The sequence below is a fragment of the Aspergillus sclerotioniger genome (assembly GCF_003184525.1).
Source record: "Aspergillus sclerotioniger CBS 115572 chromosome Unknown BO94scaffold_1, whole genome shotgun sequence".
Lineage (NCBI taxonomy): Eukaryota > Fungi > Ascomycota > Eurotiomycetes > Eurotiales > Aspergillaceae > Aspergillus > Aspergillus sclerotioniger.
The window spans coordinates 1,497,140-1,511,220 of record NW_020290991.1 but is presented as its reverse complement, the minus strand read 5'-3'; the positions used below and the strand labels follow the sequence as shown (position 1 = coordinate 1,511,220).

The window sequence follows — 14,081 nt, the reverse complement described above, 5'->3', positions numbered from 1 at the left end:
TGTGGTAAGTTATGACTACACATGAGATCACCTTTTCATCGAAGCAAACAATCGAGAATCATCTCTCAAACTTTCCCGACAAAGATGCAACCAGGACATAATCAATGCCCTGTGAGGCAAAAAGTCCTCGAAAAACGACAAGAGGTACCCACAAGCCAAGTGGGTATAGTCTACATTAGGATGATATGAGACGTTACCTTGTGGCATCCTAAACTATTTGCCCAGAATCACTACAGGTGTAGCTATATCTCGATCAGTTATATCGTTTCGGCTGCATTCCACCAGCTTCTCCTTTTCTCATAGCGGGATTCTGATAACTTTCCCCCTATATTCATATTGTTTGATTGGTTGATGAGCTGGCATAGCACGATCGAAAGTCCGACAAAGCTTGGCAATTGCCGTCGTGTTCGTAGAGGATAGGGCCTGTGCAACTGGCGCATTGCTTCATCTTGCTTTCTTTGTTAGCATGACGCCTCCATTGGTCACAGCTTCACTTACGAAGAGATACCACTGCTCACCGCTTCATCGGTTCCAGCCGACTGGGGAACTAGGGTTAAGTCCGAGGAGAGCATGATTGGTAAGCCATAAATCGAACAAAGAACTGTATGTTTGACAACACACGACGTCAGAGTAAGGGGAATAGCCAAAGTCCAGACCAGGCCCCGTAAAGCATATAAGCCCTCCCGTACTACCTGGCATCGAATTCTCTACCATCCCAACAGCAATCGCATCCAATTCCTTACCGTACCATACTCACCACCACGATGTCCACCCCTTCACAAAAGACCATCACCATAATCGGCGCCACCGGCACGCAAGGCTCCTCTGTGGCGCGGACATTCCTCTCTCTCTCCAACTGGCGCGTCCGCTGCATCACCCGTACCACCACCTCTCCGCGTGCAACCGCTCTCTCCGCTCTCGGCGCGACCCTCATCCAAGCGGACCTGAACGACCTCTTCTCCCTCAAAACTGCCTTCGCCAACACGCACGCCATCTTCGTAAACACTGATTTCTGGGGCCTTTATCGCGCAACCTCCCCATCCAAGGACGCCAGCCACTCCGCCTACGCCAAAGAAATCCAACAAGGAAAAAACGCGGCCCTTGCTGCATCCACTATCCCAACCCTGGAACGATACATTTATTCTGCTCTCGGGCCGATGAAGAAGCATTCGGGGGGAAAGTATCCGCACTCGTATCATTGGGACGCAAAGGCAGAGATTGTAGAATTCATTGAGAGGAAACTGCCCGGATTGGCGGAACGGACTTCGTGTATTTGGGTGTGTATGTCTCGAATCCGCTGTTTATGCCGAGGGTGGATGCTCAGGGGAAGTTGAAGTTTGTGATTCCGTTGGGGAGGGGTGTGAAGGTGCCGGTTGTGGATGCGGGGAGGGTGACGGGGGGTTTTGTGAGGACATTGGTGGAGGAGGAAAGGCCGGGGTGAAGTTGTTGGCGTGTTGTGCGTGGTTGGAGGTGAAAGAGATGGTAAATGTTTGGACGAGGGTGACGGGGGGGGAGGCCGAGGTGGTAGAGGTGACGCCGGAGTGGATGAACAAAGAGCTGGGGGTTCCGATGGAGGTCTTGGATGCGCCGGCTTTCATTGAAGAGATGAGGTATATGGGGGGTGTGAAGGGATGGATTGAGCCCGGAGAGTTGAGTGAGAGATGGCAAAAGTGGTCGTTTGAGGAGTGGTTGAGAGGTGAAGATTGGGAGGGTATTTTGAGGGCTGGAATGGAGGAGTTGGAAGGGGTGAGCAGGAGCTGAGGGCTGTGTGAGACTGGATAGAAATTGGGCTCTTGTCTTTTGGAAATAATAAAGGACATATACCTAGAGAATGCCATATCAGGAAGCAAAAAGCGTTCTTCCAAGTTTGGTTGGTCAACAGATCAATACTTCTTATGACTAGTCCAGAATTAGGATGGTGACGACCCCAAGACAGACTATCCGCCCTTGCACTCGAACCAGGAAAGATCTTGGATGTGACACAGAAAACCGCAATTGAGGTAGAATGGGCTCATCAGTACACTCGTCACTCTCTGCTTATTCCGGTTTGTAGATATCCAAGCCAGTGGGTCAAAAGATACCAAGTTTGGTCAAGTTATAGATAGTAGCGACACATGATATACGATCGGAGGTACTCCCCAGGAGTCCATACCAGTTCTCTGTTTGCTGCCTTAGGCATAACAGTTGGTCGCGCTGCTCGGCTCCGCACATTACTTGGAATGTTGTTGTTTGGAAGCATAATAAGGCAATAATCCGTAGGACGCATTAGTAACAGCTCCTCGTTTGCTGATTATGGACACATATGCCCACCATGAGGCTTTTTTCCGACGATAAGCTGGCAGTCGTATACTGACTCGTGTTGTTTGAAGGACTGGGCGTGATGCACCAGGTAGACAGAGGCAAATTTCATAGTGCAGAGGCAGTGTAGCCGGGTATTTCCGGAAACGCGCTGTAGCCGAAGCAATTTACTTACTGCAGTAGCAAGTTTCCATAAAATTGTCTTCGAAGGAAGGATCACCGGCCCAGTCCTTTCCTGAGTCTGGGAAGACATCAATAGAGGCGTGATAGGAACCGTCGAAGGGCCTCCGGAGCTTGTAGTTTTCATACGGTGTTTCCTCTTCTAGACCGGAGTTTCTCGATTCAGAGAGGCACAGTTCACTCTGCTGCACGGGATGTGAGTCCACGCGCTAGTCCAGTGGCGCAGGACTGCACGTCCGAATCGTTGACTAATGCAAGCGCAAATGCAGCCCATTTTCCTCGTTTCACCTGCCCGCCTATGCAGACAGCCACATTGGATAAGTTACACCCGGAGTACCCGTTCGTCCCAGGCGCACCCTCGAATATGGAGTATTGGAAGCCTGGCGTCAGGAAAAGGTGCATCGGCCCATGACACATCCCGGAGAGCATCTGACAGTCCTATATCGTGGACTTAACTCTCGAACTGGACAAACGAGACACCCGCAGGCGGTGGGTGGAGCATCGTAACCGTATGACTCGAATATCTTTACCATAACAAACGTAATGCCGCTTGTATCCAGGTTTTCGGTGGCCCCGATTGGTGGATAGGAGTAAACCGGGAGCATCGCAAGTGGGTGTCTCTTCCTGACCGGGAGAAAAAGAAACGAGCGCAAACAGTGCTACCAGCCTCGTAAGCTGCAATAGGCTTCATTCTATGGGTGGGGGCAGATATCAACCCGCTGCCTGACCTCCCATGCCGACGAATTCATTGTTGGTGTTGAGCTCGACTGTGATACGTGCGCAAGGGTCTAATGGTGGGTAAGCAGTACGGGCAGAACCTGTAGCGTTGAGTTTGTGAGTACCCTGTTATCCGGATTGGGGGTCTGCTCATGCAAATCTCGAGAGCGAAAACTCTTACCTGCACTAGTGATCGAGGGCGAGGGTTCTGGTCACTAGAGAGTAGACGCTGGGGCGTCTCAGGCCGCCAGAGGTGTAGGAACAGCGTGGCCGAGCAGTCTGAGGACCTTGAGTGACGGCCGGACATGTGAGTGCCACCAAGGTGCTCATGCTCTCAAGGTGCTCATTCCCCTCTTATATTTTAAGGATCCCATCTTGAGCACGCGCAAAATAATTTCTCTTGACCTTCCCTTCCCTTTGGTCATGAATGCTGCTTTTCGCCCCCCTGGAAGGTGTCCCCAAGATGACGGGGATGAAGGAGGATGATCAGCACTCGTCGACCCGTGATGAGAACCCGCTCCAGATGGCGGCCGCCTGGCCTTTAGCGTGCTCCGGTCTGGCCGGTGGTGGGGAAGCGAGGTCAGGCAACGATACCTAGTCAAGGTCTACTAACACCTGCTACGAGATGGAATTACTACTCGTTCTGTAACTCGCCGCCCAGCTGCCTCCCCCCACAGCCACCCGAGCTAAGTGAGGGGTCATCGTCATGCTCGATGCGCTGTGGGATGGTCAGGACGCGCGGAAAGCGCAAGAAAATGGGACGACTGATCAAACTGGTTGCTCAGAAAAGACATAAATAGGGCTTCTTTCCTCCTGGTTACTGATTTTTCTACCATCATCAAGCTCCAGTTCCTCAAGCGAAAGCAAAGTCTACAAATCTCAAACCACTTTTGTACCTCTTACCGGTTTCAACCAATCTCTGCCAAAATGTCTCCCTGCTCCTGCAACTGCTGCTCTGGCAACTGCGCCAGCTGCTCTTGCTCCTCCTGCAGCGTGAGTCTCCCGTATCCCAGTCTCGTTTGCTGCTCTGAAGCGTGCCAATCTGACATGGTGATTAGCACTAAGGGCTGCCATTCCTCGCTCCCCGGCCGAATTACCACCGTGCCCCGGCCATCTATGCCAACACCACCGATTTCAGGTTGCATCTCGGGCCTGGAGACAATGTTCTAGGGTATATTGGGAAGGTTGATCGAGATGGAAGGTCCGTTAAGGGGGAGTAATTTGTAATGTGAATGAGATTATGGGTCTATTAGTCTTTTTATCACGTCACCTACGGTAATGATCAAGGTGCTGTACGCTCAATAGAAGACTTTTTGGAGGAAAGCTTGGCTATGCATCGATCTGTAGGGAATCAGCATACGTAGGAATCTTCCGAACAGAACCAAAGCCACACGCACGGTGGAGATGCACATGTCGGATGCATGCAGTGGAACGTTGTATAGAACTCCACATGCCATGATGTCAATCTTATTTTAACCTTCATAAGATGAAAGTTCAGGAATCTCATGGCCATTGTCTCCACCCTTTCCAGCTTCGCGTATTTTTTTCTCCAAACCAAGAGCCTAGCAATTGAAACCCTTCGAGGCGCCGCTACCCATAGGACAAGAAATAAGCGCAATGTGGAGCGCGAACCAACAGATGTTCCACTTCCATCTCCCGATCATTATATTGCAATCTTGGCAGGCAGTCTCTCGATCGCTTACGAGATGAACTGCACGCTGTCGGTCACATCCGCGTCAGCACTTTTCCCTAAGGGAAAGCTACAGTGCGACTGGCATTGACGGTTCCATGGAGGCTAGTATTCCTGTGAGATTGAAATAGGGGTCTAGCGACAGTGGGTTCTTTGCAGCATACATCTGCCGGTGGCGCACTTGATTAGGCTAGATTTGGCTCGATCTGATATGATGATATTGCGTGGTTATACCAGACAACGTCAAATGTTGCACAGTCCATCATGTTTCTCATAGCAGCTCCTGGTCACGTTATATGCGACGATGGATACCTGTTGAGCACATGGTAAGCTATGGTGGTGGAGCAAGAACCACTTGGTTCAAATTACCTGGCTGCTGTACCAGAGGGGCTAGTCAAGAAAGAAACGAACCTTGCTGTGAGACATGGGGCTAAAATGGTGGCAATATTATCAAGGAAGAGTAACTAGCAAGGAGGAGAACAGGTGCCCACTAGATATTGGTAGTAGGACTGATAATACAGATTTCCGAGCGATCTATTGGTCTGTCGCGCTTGACGGGCATCCGCGAAGTGTTTCGGTTCCTGGCCGGTAAAGCTACTTACTTAGTACATGACAAGCGCCGGAAAACGTCCATTATTGACAAGATCGGGTACTCTTGCCAGGTCCTCGTAGAATTAAATTTACGTTATCCTGAACAGAATCTTGAGTACCTGCTGGTCACAGGGAGCTGAAAGGATGGGATCCGTTATCACGGCGGAATCCGGGCATGGGCAGCAAACAGGCACACCAAACATGCGGCTAGAGGGGGGAGAAATGGATCGGGCCAACCGGTGGCGTGAACGGCGTGGGCGAGGGACCTTAGTGGAGGGGCTAGACTCCGTTTCGTCTCCTCCGCCGCCGAGCCGGTCCTGTCTTCCCCACTGCTATCCACGTCTGCCACTGCCACTGCCATCCTCTCCTCATCATTACCAACATGCTGTATCCACTGTTTTCCATCAAGGTCCCTGTCTCTTCGTTTCCCTCTCCTGATGCGGTTTCCAGCCTGGGGACGATGATGGTGTGATGTGCTGCAATTTGGTGATGCTCGTACGTGGTTCTCTTCCGAGGCGACGGGAAACACTGCTTTCTTCACTCAGGTCGCAAAATAACTTCGCTGGGGGATGTTGCAGGACGTGGAGGGTGCATTGCCATGGATTCATCAATTGGCTATCACTGGCAAAAGCAACCAAGAATCCCTGGTGAAAGAACGAGTCAGCGGCGAGCTATGGCTTAGTGTCGGAAGCCGTCTGCGCGCGCTCTCAAGGTCCTCACTGGGAAAATCTCTGACCTTCCCCTCAATTATATAAGACCCTGACGCAACGATGTGCCAAACAAAGGAATTGATCAGAGCCATCTACATCACTTCTAACTTCTTCCTCTTTTCTCCCGACTAATTCTTGCCCCAAGTTCAAAATGTCGTTCAACCCTAACGATGTCGACCTCGATACAGCCGACCCGACTCAGATCATCTGCTATCTCAACAAGTCGGAAAATGAGTACAACGGCCACCTGGGCGCCCGTATCTCGGCCATCTTCGTCATCTTTGTCGTTTCAACTGCAGTGACCTTCTTCCCAGTCATCGCCAAGCGGATTCCCAGGCTTCACATCCCACTCTACGTCTACCTCTTCGCTCGTTACTTCGGTGCAGGTGTCATTATCGCAACCGCCTTCATCCACCTTCTGGACCCCGCATATTCCGAGATCGGCCCGCAGACATGTGTCGGCATGACCGGGAACTGGGCCATTTACTCCTGGTGCCCTGCGATCGTCCTGACCTCGCTCATGTGCATCTTCCTTTTGGACTTTGGTGCCGAGCGTTATGTTGAAGTCAAGTATGGCCTCTGCAGGGAGGACCCGGAACCGATCATGACGAGCGCAGTCGACAACTCTACAGTGGAAAAGTCGTCGGCGGGAAATACCCGGAAGGGCGAAACGGACGTGGAGGAGTTGTCGCAGAGTGACACCTTGATCGAGAGATCTTTCAGGCAGCAGATCACCGCTTTCCTCATTCTCGAGTTCGGTGTCATCTTCCACTCCGTCATCATCGGTCTGAACCTGGGAGTTACGGGTAGTGAGTTCGCAACACTCTACCCGGTCCTTGTCTTCCACCAGTCGTTCGAGGGTCTGGGTATCGGAGCTCGTATGTCAGCCATCCCTTTCCGCAAGGGCAGCTGGCTGCCCTGGGTCCTCTGTGCGCTGTACGGCTTGACCACGCCCATCTCGGTCGCTATTGGTTTGGGTGTTAGAACCACGTACAACTCTGGCTCGTTCACAGCCAACGTGGTCTCCGGTGTCCTGGACTCTGTCTCCGCCGGTATTCTGATCTACACTGGTCTAGTCGAGCTGTTGGCCAGAGATTTTATCTTCGACCCTCACCGCACCCAAGACAACAAGCGACTGGCCTTTATGGTCATCACCATGCTCTGGGGTGCCGGTATCATGGCGCTTCTCGGCAAGTGGGCCTAAGCTGGTGGTGTCGTTACAAAACCATGTACTGTGTATAGATGTCTACCCTTGTGGCTTCCTTGCGGTGCTACCTGGTCCTGCTGTTCTCAAGATATCCATTGCTTCCGACTTTGCTTTTTATGCTCATAACACATCGCTTTGCTGTTCGAATACCCTTCTCATTCTGTGATCACATTTTCATCTACGCACATACCATAATACAGATTAGCTGAACAAATTGCTGAATATTGCTATACAAAACATCTTTCTATTCCAATGATTTTAAACCCTGCACATGTATACTGTACGACGGAACATGACGCGATACTTTTTAGGACCATCTCACTACTCGACCCCAACAGTATCCAAAGAACCTTAAGCAGGGCGATCGCGTATACTTTTTCTCTTAACGAATAAGCTATCCACTGAACACATGACAGTTCAACGTACCCTAAACTCCAACACATAAACCTAGAAGAAAAGGAAATGATTCACCAACCCATAAAAATCCACCCCTTGGTCGAAGCCCAAAATGACACCGGTGTCTGCTACAACCATACCTCCATCTACCCTACCGCTTAATTAAACAGCCTACTATACAAAACCCAAATCTTTATCTACAGGCTATGCTATAAAAACAACTTCGAAGCATTCACAAAGTATCTCACAGAACCTCACGCAGGGTCTTACGCAGGTTCACACGGGGTAAGATAGAAGTCCATAGAGAGAAAGTTAGTGGCCTAAGGCACACACAACCTTTCCCGCCTTAGGTATAAACATAATGCCTTAGACATCTATCTTAAGCGGTGAAGATTCATTTTATACCTTTCCTAATATGGTAAGCGGGGTAAGCAGAAATGGATCCATACTATAAACATCCTACCCTTTGTTATGAAGGAGACGTCTTATATAAGTACATCTATGAGTACAAAAGAGAGTCGAGCACTTATCATAATCATCTCATAAAACAAACCACTTCATCAGATTAAACACAAAACAAAACCAACCCTTCCTTAGACAATGGCAGCATATCTCTCCCTACCCGCATTCGAAGTCCTGATCGACTCGGTAGAAAATGACCCCACATGCACAAACGCAATCAAAGCTCTAACCAACGGCATCCTAAATTACTATTTCCCCATCACGGACGGGTGGATCGTGGCCCCCGAGGCCAAAAAAGATACGATCGGGGAGTTTATGGTGTTTCGCGTCAAGCGGCGATATCCTGGTGGTCGGAGCTTTGTTGATCATATTGTCGCTGAAGCAAGGAAGGCGGTTGATGGTTCTTTCGATCAGATGAGATTAGCTCTGGAGAAGTCTAGCCCTGAAGCTGGGCGGTGCTGGGGTGTTTATTTCCACGGTGTCAATGTTGAGTTTTTTGAATATCATAGGGATATTCAGGGGCTGATTCCATGGTGTCTGGCGCAGCCAACGAGGAAGGTATTTCATGTGCGAAATGATAGTCGGGTAGTTGATGAAATGATGCGATGTATGAGTCAACAAGCTCGTGAGTCTACTATGTCACTAGTATTTTAGAATGAGGTTGTTAGGAGGAAGAGGTGGGGGGAGGTAATTGCTTTTATTTGATTTTGTATGTTAGAGAGTAATGTAACCCGAAATTATGCACACTGTATTTTCTGTTTTCTCCTTCCTCACTTTTCCCGGCTGTGCATGTTGAGATCCCAGTCCTCGTCTGCTTCATCCAGAGACCGTCAAAAGCATTGAGGCCATTCATCGTTAAAACCCATAAGCCAGTCCAGAGAAAGCGTCCCCGAACGAAAGGGTGTATCTTATTTGCCAGATTGGACCTCCAACTTGAGATGTATCCTCTACATCACGGCCCGAAGTAAATAATTGGAGGCTCCTATTAACACCATTGATGGTGATGTTGCAGGATGGTCTGCTAAAGCCATAAGCTATAGAGACCATTCCTGTCATTGGAATGCCACCTGGCTTAGGATGTTCGCAAGTGTAACAGACGTACTTAGTACTAGACGCTTGGAGACTTAGACCAAGACACGTTCTGTGATACCACTTATAGCAAGTCGAGCAAAAAAAGCCTTCTGTATCAGGTTGGTCCCAAATGCCACAGCATGGTATTGATCGGTCGAAGTCTCGAACTCGCAAGTTACTGGAATGCCTTCCAGGCGAGTAGTACGATTCAGTTAGATACGAAAATGCCTGGGCGGCCGATACAATATCTCTCTGCGATAAGTGTTCAAGTATCATATCAAGAATTTCGTTCGGGAGGTGGGGGAGCCTTGACTTAGGCAGTGGCTTCCAAGCGGCCGAAGATAGAATTGATGTTAAAACTCGAGACCCAGGCTTAGGATAGTCTGGTGCACAGTTGCGAATGAGAGGGATAACAGGGGTCAATTTAACAGGTCCAGAGGATATTTCGATGAGCCTTATATCATAGTAAACCATGAGGATCATATGCGTAACATGGCTCCTGTGCGGGTTACGGGGCAAGTACCATTGCGCCTTTTTGATGGCCACACCAATAGCATTAATATCCTCATGTAGGACGATGAGGAAGCCATGGAACCAGAACACGTCGGATGAGGGAGCTGGCCATGTCGGGTGGTGAACAATGGTCACTTCTTTACCCTTGAGGTTGTAATTGGGCACCTGCACTTCGACATCCCATGCTGCGATGCGTAGGACAACAATAGATAGGGAACGATACAGAGGGGTTACTCTTTTCTTTCTCGGCGCTTCGTTCCAATTCTGCCCCCACTTGGCGATGAAGTCATTCATAAACAATAACTGCAGCTCGTTCAAAGACGTGGGCTTTCTCATATTGATTGTTAGATGTTCGTATATCAGTGTTTGGGTTCCGTTGTCGTCGTCGAAGTTCTGGGGGAAGAAAACACCATGGAAAGACTCAAGAGCCAATTCTGGTGTAAATGTATCGCCCGTTGGAAGATTTGTCAAGGTAGTTCGTCGAAACAGGGTTGAATCCCCGCCTTCATCCACATCCACAGCCCATCGGTCAACCGTGAAGAGTCCCAGATCCTTGTCAACGAGGTATGCGGAGCCTAGGTTGATATCAAGAGGACTGGGATAAGGTACACATTCCCATCCATCATAAATTGTTAGACAAATAAGTTCCCTGATGTTTTCCTTAACCTCGGGACGTCCTGGTTGGGCTAAGGTGTTCTGATATGAACGGTACCATTTCCCTACGGATGTTAACCAGGTGAAGTAGGTGCTGAGTTCCTTTTGATCTGATTCTTACCATCCTCACGTATGTTCAACACATGCCTTCAAGACATCGTAATAAGGCACACTGAGCACGACGAAGGCAGAGAAAGGCAGAATATCTCCGCTACCTAGGTAGTCTGAATGAGATGAGGTGGTGAGGTTGTGATGGAGGGGCTTGTATAACCCCGGAACAGGTTCATCCGGTCCGATGGCGTCATGCTCTATACCATCTTATGGTGATTGGCCTTAGGCTATAAGAATCAGGTAAGCATTACATTGCATGGGTTCTCCGCTTTCAGTGTAGACTGTCCCGAGTTTACCCCAGAGTGAGTGACAGCAACACAAACTAGTATATGGCTCAACGGAGCAAACCATCATCTAGCAAAGAGCCGCATCCAGGAAACTCCGAGTGGCTCTTCAGCCAAGCCGGCGGTTCCAGCGCTAGTCTCGGCTAATCCGTATGCAGTTGGTCGGCGTACGTATACCTTGGGTTATACGAGTCATAGAACAACAGGATCAAGGCATCTGGCCCACTATTGGATCTTTTTGGACCCCAAAGCTCCAGGAATCTAGAATGAGGCAGTAGCCTGTGGTGGGGCGAACTATGGATGAATGAACTTCCATAACTAAGGACTTGGATTATAAAAGGTGGATCGTTCCTCGCAATCTCAGTTCCCAATTACTCACTCAATATCCCTGGAGAGTTTGAAAATGAAGTCGTCTATTGTCTCCGCTTTGGCTCTTGCCCTTGGTGCCTTTGCCACCCCGTCTGCCAAGGTCGATTCTAGTCTGGAGAAGCGTAATCCTACCGGATCTTTCAGTTTGTATGCCTGGGGTGTGGCCTCTCGCGGACTGAAGTTCTTCTACTCTGATGGTATTTTTTTCTCTGCTCCAAAGGAATACTGCTAACTTGAGCATAGGTCTTGCGTATGCCGGTGATTCATCCCTCTGGCCTTATGGATCTGTCACTACCGATGTCACCTGTTAGTCTATTTCTCTCGAATTCAAATAATTTCTAACCGCACTCACAGTTGTGATCACCGACACTGAGTTGGTAACCACTGCCACCACTGATGGCGTCACTCTCGACTCCGATACTCTGTTCTATATCCGCCCGACCGCAGACGAGATCCTGCCTGTTGGTTTCACCGGCTACGGAATTGACACTCCCTCTGATGCTGCTACGGATAGCTTCATCTTCTATGGTTCCTATCTCATGTGGGAGGAGTCGTCGGGCGAGTTGTCTGATGTTTTCCGTCTGAAGGAAACGAACGTCTCGGACGTGTATCAAGTTTACTGGGATACTTCAAGTTTGGATGAGAGTGGATACTACTATCCTACTGTCAAGGATACTGCTCCTTCTGATTAGATGCTGGGTTAGCTAGAGTGAACTGTGTCTGGGTTTTGTTCTCTATGACATGTGCAGTAATACACCATAGTCTGTGAAGGCTCTGATGATAATTTAACTCCTGTCATGATGTTGAGGAATTATTCCAGGGTAGAATGGATAGATATGAATCGATCTAATAGAACTTTTGAGACATTAATATCCCCACATGCTAATGAATACCAACGGCAATTTACAAAAACTGGCGTATCCTATATGACTTCAGTCACTATATTTCTCCAATGATCAACGATGCAATTTTTTATCAGACACCTCAATAAAACAAAACCAATCTTTCTATTTTAAGAACTAGACAAAACCTTATACGCCCACCATGCAACCAATTGCACCCTCACTTCGCCAAAGCCTTCTCAACAGCCCTCAAACTAAGAACCGTATCTACCACACTCTCCTTCAACGACCGATACTTCAGTCCCAACCCCTCAATCGACGCCGAGTTATCAAATCCATACTTCGGCCCCCCACTTGGAAACCTCCCATTCGCCAACGCCTCACCCTCAGGCAAACCCTCCCTCGACTCGGGAAACTCCACCCCAAGCACCTCCACCACCTCCGCATTACAAAAGCTCCCCGCCGTCAAAAAGTACCTCTTCCCCGCCGTCTCCTCCTTTTCCACCGCGACCGCATGAGCCAGCGCCGCATCCCTGACATCCACCCAAAACTGACTCCCCGTGGGCGGACACTTCTCCTTAAACTTCCCATCCACAAAATCCCTAATCCTCTGATTCGAGGTATTCACCTCCCCCAACGACTTCAACGACGACGGCACCGGCCCAAAAATCAACGACGGATTCATCACCGTCAAACTAAACTCAGGCTTCTCCTTCTCCATGAACCCCCATGCCTCCTTCTCGGCTAACGCCTTACTCGTCCGATATCCCGCCTGACCTTGTGCATTTCCCGCACTTTCAGCATCCTCCCACGTGACGGGGTTCCAGTCCGCCTCGGAGTATTTTGACCTCGCTGGTTTCGAGGCGTTGAACATGGCTGCGAACGACGAGGTGATGACGACTCGCTTTACTGTGGGGGCATACTTGTGCACGGATTGGAGGATTCCCACGGTGCCGTTGACTGCTGGATCGAGCATGTCTTTTTTGACATTGTCGATGCTGTAGTGGAAGGGGCTGGCGGTGTGGATGACGGCTGTGAAAGGGGGGTCGCTAACCACGGCTTGGTCGAAGGCGTTGAGTTGGGAGATGTCCTCGACGATTTGGAAGGAGAGGCGCGAAGAGGGGATCTCGGGACGTTGGGATTGGAGTCGTTGGGCCTTTTCGGGGCTGCGGACGGTGGTTACCACCGAGTGGCCGCGGGCCAGGAGTGTGTCGATGAGAGCGTTGGCGAGGAAGCCGCTGCCGCCGGTGACGAGGATACGAGACATTGTTCTTTCTTTGGTAGGTTGGATGCTTTAGATATATGGAATGGAATGTAGTGAGGATAGATTTGACCTGATGAGAACAAGGATGGAAGGTTATATACCTATTCTCGATATTTGATAACGCCGATATTATCGCCGCGTAGGTCCGATCGCGGGTCCGGGCATGCGGTTAACACCGTGATTGGTAAGAGTTGGGGTAGTCTCCCGGGGCTAGTTCTGCTCGGGGCGGGACAATAGCACCCCGTTTGTTGGTTTAAAGCGGTAGACCTTGCGATATCAGCAGGATTGCTTGAAGGAGCGGCTAGTCAGCCGCTATCTCCATTGGGTGGAGATTTGCACGACGGGTTTAGGTTTTAAGATGTGAGTTGCTAATGATGATGGATCATCTATGGAGTATCTTGTGAGTCATTGATAATAGGATGATGTTCTAGATCTGGCTGATGAGCAGCAATTTATGACATCACCCTATCTGATGTACCCTTCCTCTATTCCGCTTTTCGTTCTTTCTTCTCAATACAGTTCATGCGAGTATGATGTTTTGTAACTGCTTCCTACAACATGTCTTCAAGTAAATACTTTTTGCACCCTATTACCCTGAACAAATGATACAAAATTATGATTTACCGGAAAAAATAATTTCACTGCAGCAGCTGGTTCGGCAAGCGGCCCGACCCGACTGAGGGGCATGCATAATTGCATATAGTAGAAGACAATCATCCCGA

At 49.5% G+C, this 14,081-nt stretch overlaps 6 protein-coding genes across 6 annotated transcripts; 4 read left to right on the top strand and 2 right to left on the bottom strand.

Moving 5' to 3' along the window:
* Window positions 1-764: 764 nt before the first annotated feature.
* On the top strand, window positions 765-1,761 carry BO94DRAFT_562068 (NAD(P)-binding protein; the record flags this gene model as incomplete). Its single annotated transcript, XM_025614266.1, has 3 exons — window positions 765-1,279; window positions 1,312-1,417; window positions 1,444-1,761. 3 exons carry the CDS (start codon window positions 765-767, stop codon window positions 1,759-1,761), a joined length of 939 nt encoding a protein of 312 aa, XP_025473440.1.
* A 4,450-nt stretch (window positions 1,762-6,211) lies between these two features.
* BO94DRAFT_17334 (ZIP zinc/iron transport family) lies at window positions 6,212-7,648 on the top strand. Its single transcript, XM_025605930.1, has one exon. It carries the CDS (start codon window positions 6,338-6,340, stop codon window positions 7,388-7,390), a length of 1,053 nt encoding a protein of 350 aa, XP_025473439.1. The 5' UTR covers window positions 6,212-6,337; the 3' UTR covers window positions 7,391-7,648.
* Window positions 7,649-8,296: 648 nt separating this feature from the next.
* Window positions 8,297-8,920, top strand: BO94DRAFT_17329 (uncharacterized protein). Its single transcript, XM_025605929.1, has one exon. The coding sequence runs from the start codon at window positions 8,390-8,392 to the stop codon at window positions 8,903-8,905; it is 516 nt and encodes a 171-aa protein (XP_025473438.1). The 5' UTR covers window positions 8,297-8,389; the 3' UTR covers window positions 8,906-8,920.
* Window positions 8,921-9,106: 186 nt separating this feature from the next.
* BO94DRAFT_592595 (uncharacterized protein) lies at window positions 9,107-10,555 on the bottom strand (the record flags this gene model as incomplete). The annotated part of the gene is made up of 1 exon (XM_025616151.1): window positions 9,107-10,555. A coding segment is annotated over one exon (1,449 nt), but the record flags the coding sequence as incomplete, so codon positions are not given.
* Window positions 10,556-11,270: 715 nt separating this feature from the next.
* BO94DRAFT_530051 (uncharacterized protein) lies at window positions 11,271-12,116 on the top strand (the record flags this gene model as incomplete). Its single annotated transcript, XM_025610596.1, has 3 exons — window positions 11,271-11,450; window positions 11,497-11,559; window positions 11,608-12,116. Coding segments are annotated over exons 1-3 (560 nt in total), but the record flags the coding sequence as incomplete, so codon positions are not given.
* Window positions 12,117-12,203: 87 nt separating this feature from the next.
* BO94DRAFT_530050 (SDR family oxidoreductase) lies at window positions 12,204-13,405 on the bottom strand. The gene has a single exon (XM_025610595.1). The coding sequence runs from the start codon at window positions 13,360-13,362 to the stop codon at window positions 12,316-12,318; it is 1,047 nt and encodes a 348-aa protein (XP_025473435.1). The 5' UTR covers window positions 13,363-13,405; the 3' UTR covers window positions 12,204-12,315.
* Window positions 13,406-14,081: the final 676 nt, after the last annotated feature.

Coding starts and splice junctions, on each gene's coding strand:
- BO94DRAFT_17334 (XM_025605930.1), top strand. CDS start 6,338: ATGTCGTTCAACCCTAACGATGTCGACCTCGATACAGCCGACCCGACT.
- BO94DRAFT_17329 (XM_025605929.1), top strand. CDS start 8,390: ATGGCAGCATATCTCTCCCTACCCGCATTCGAAGTCCTGATCGACTCG.
- BO94DRAFT_530050 (XM_025610595.1), bottom strand. CDS start 13,362: ATGTCTCGTATCCTCGTCACCGGCGGCAGCGGCTTCCTCGCCAACGCT.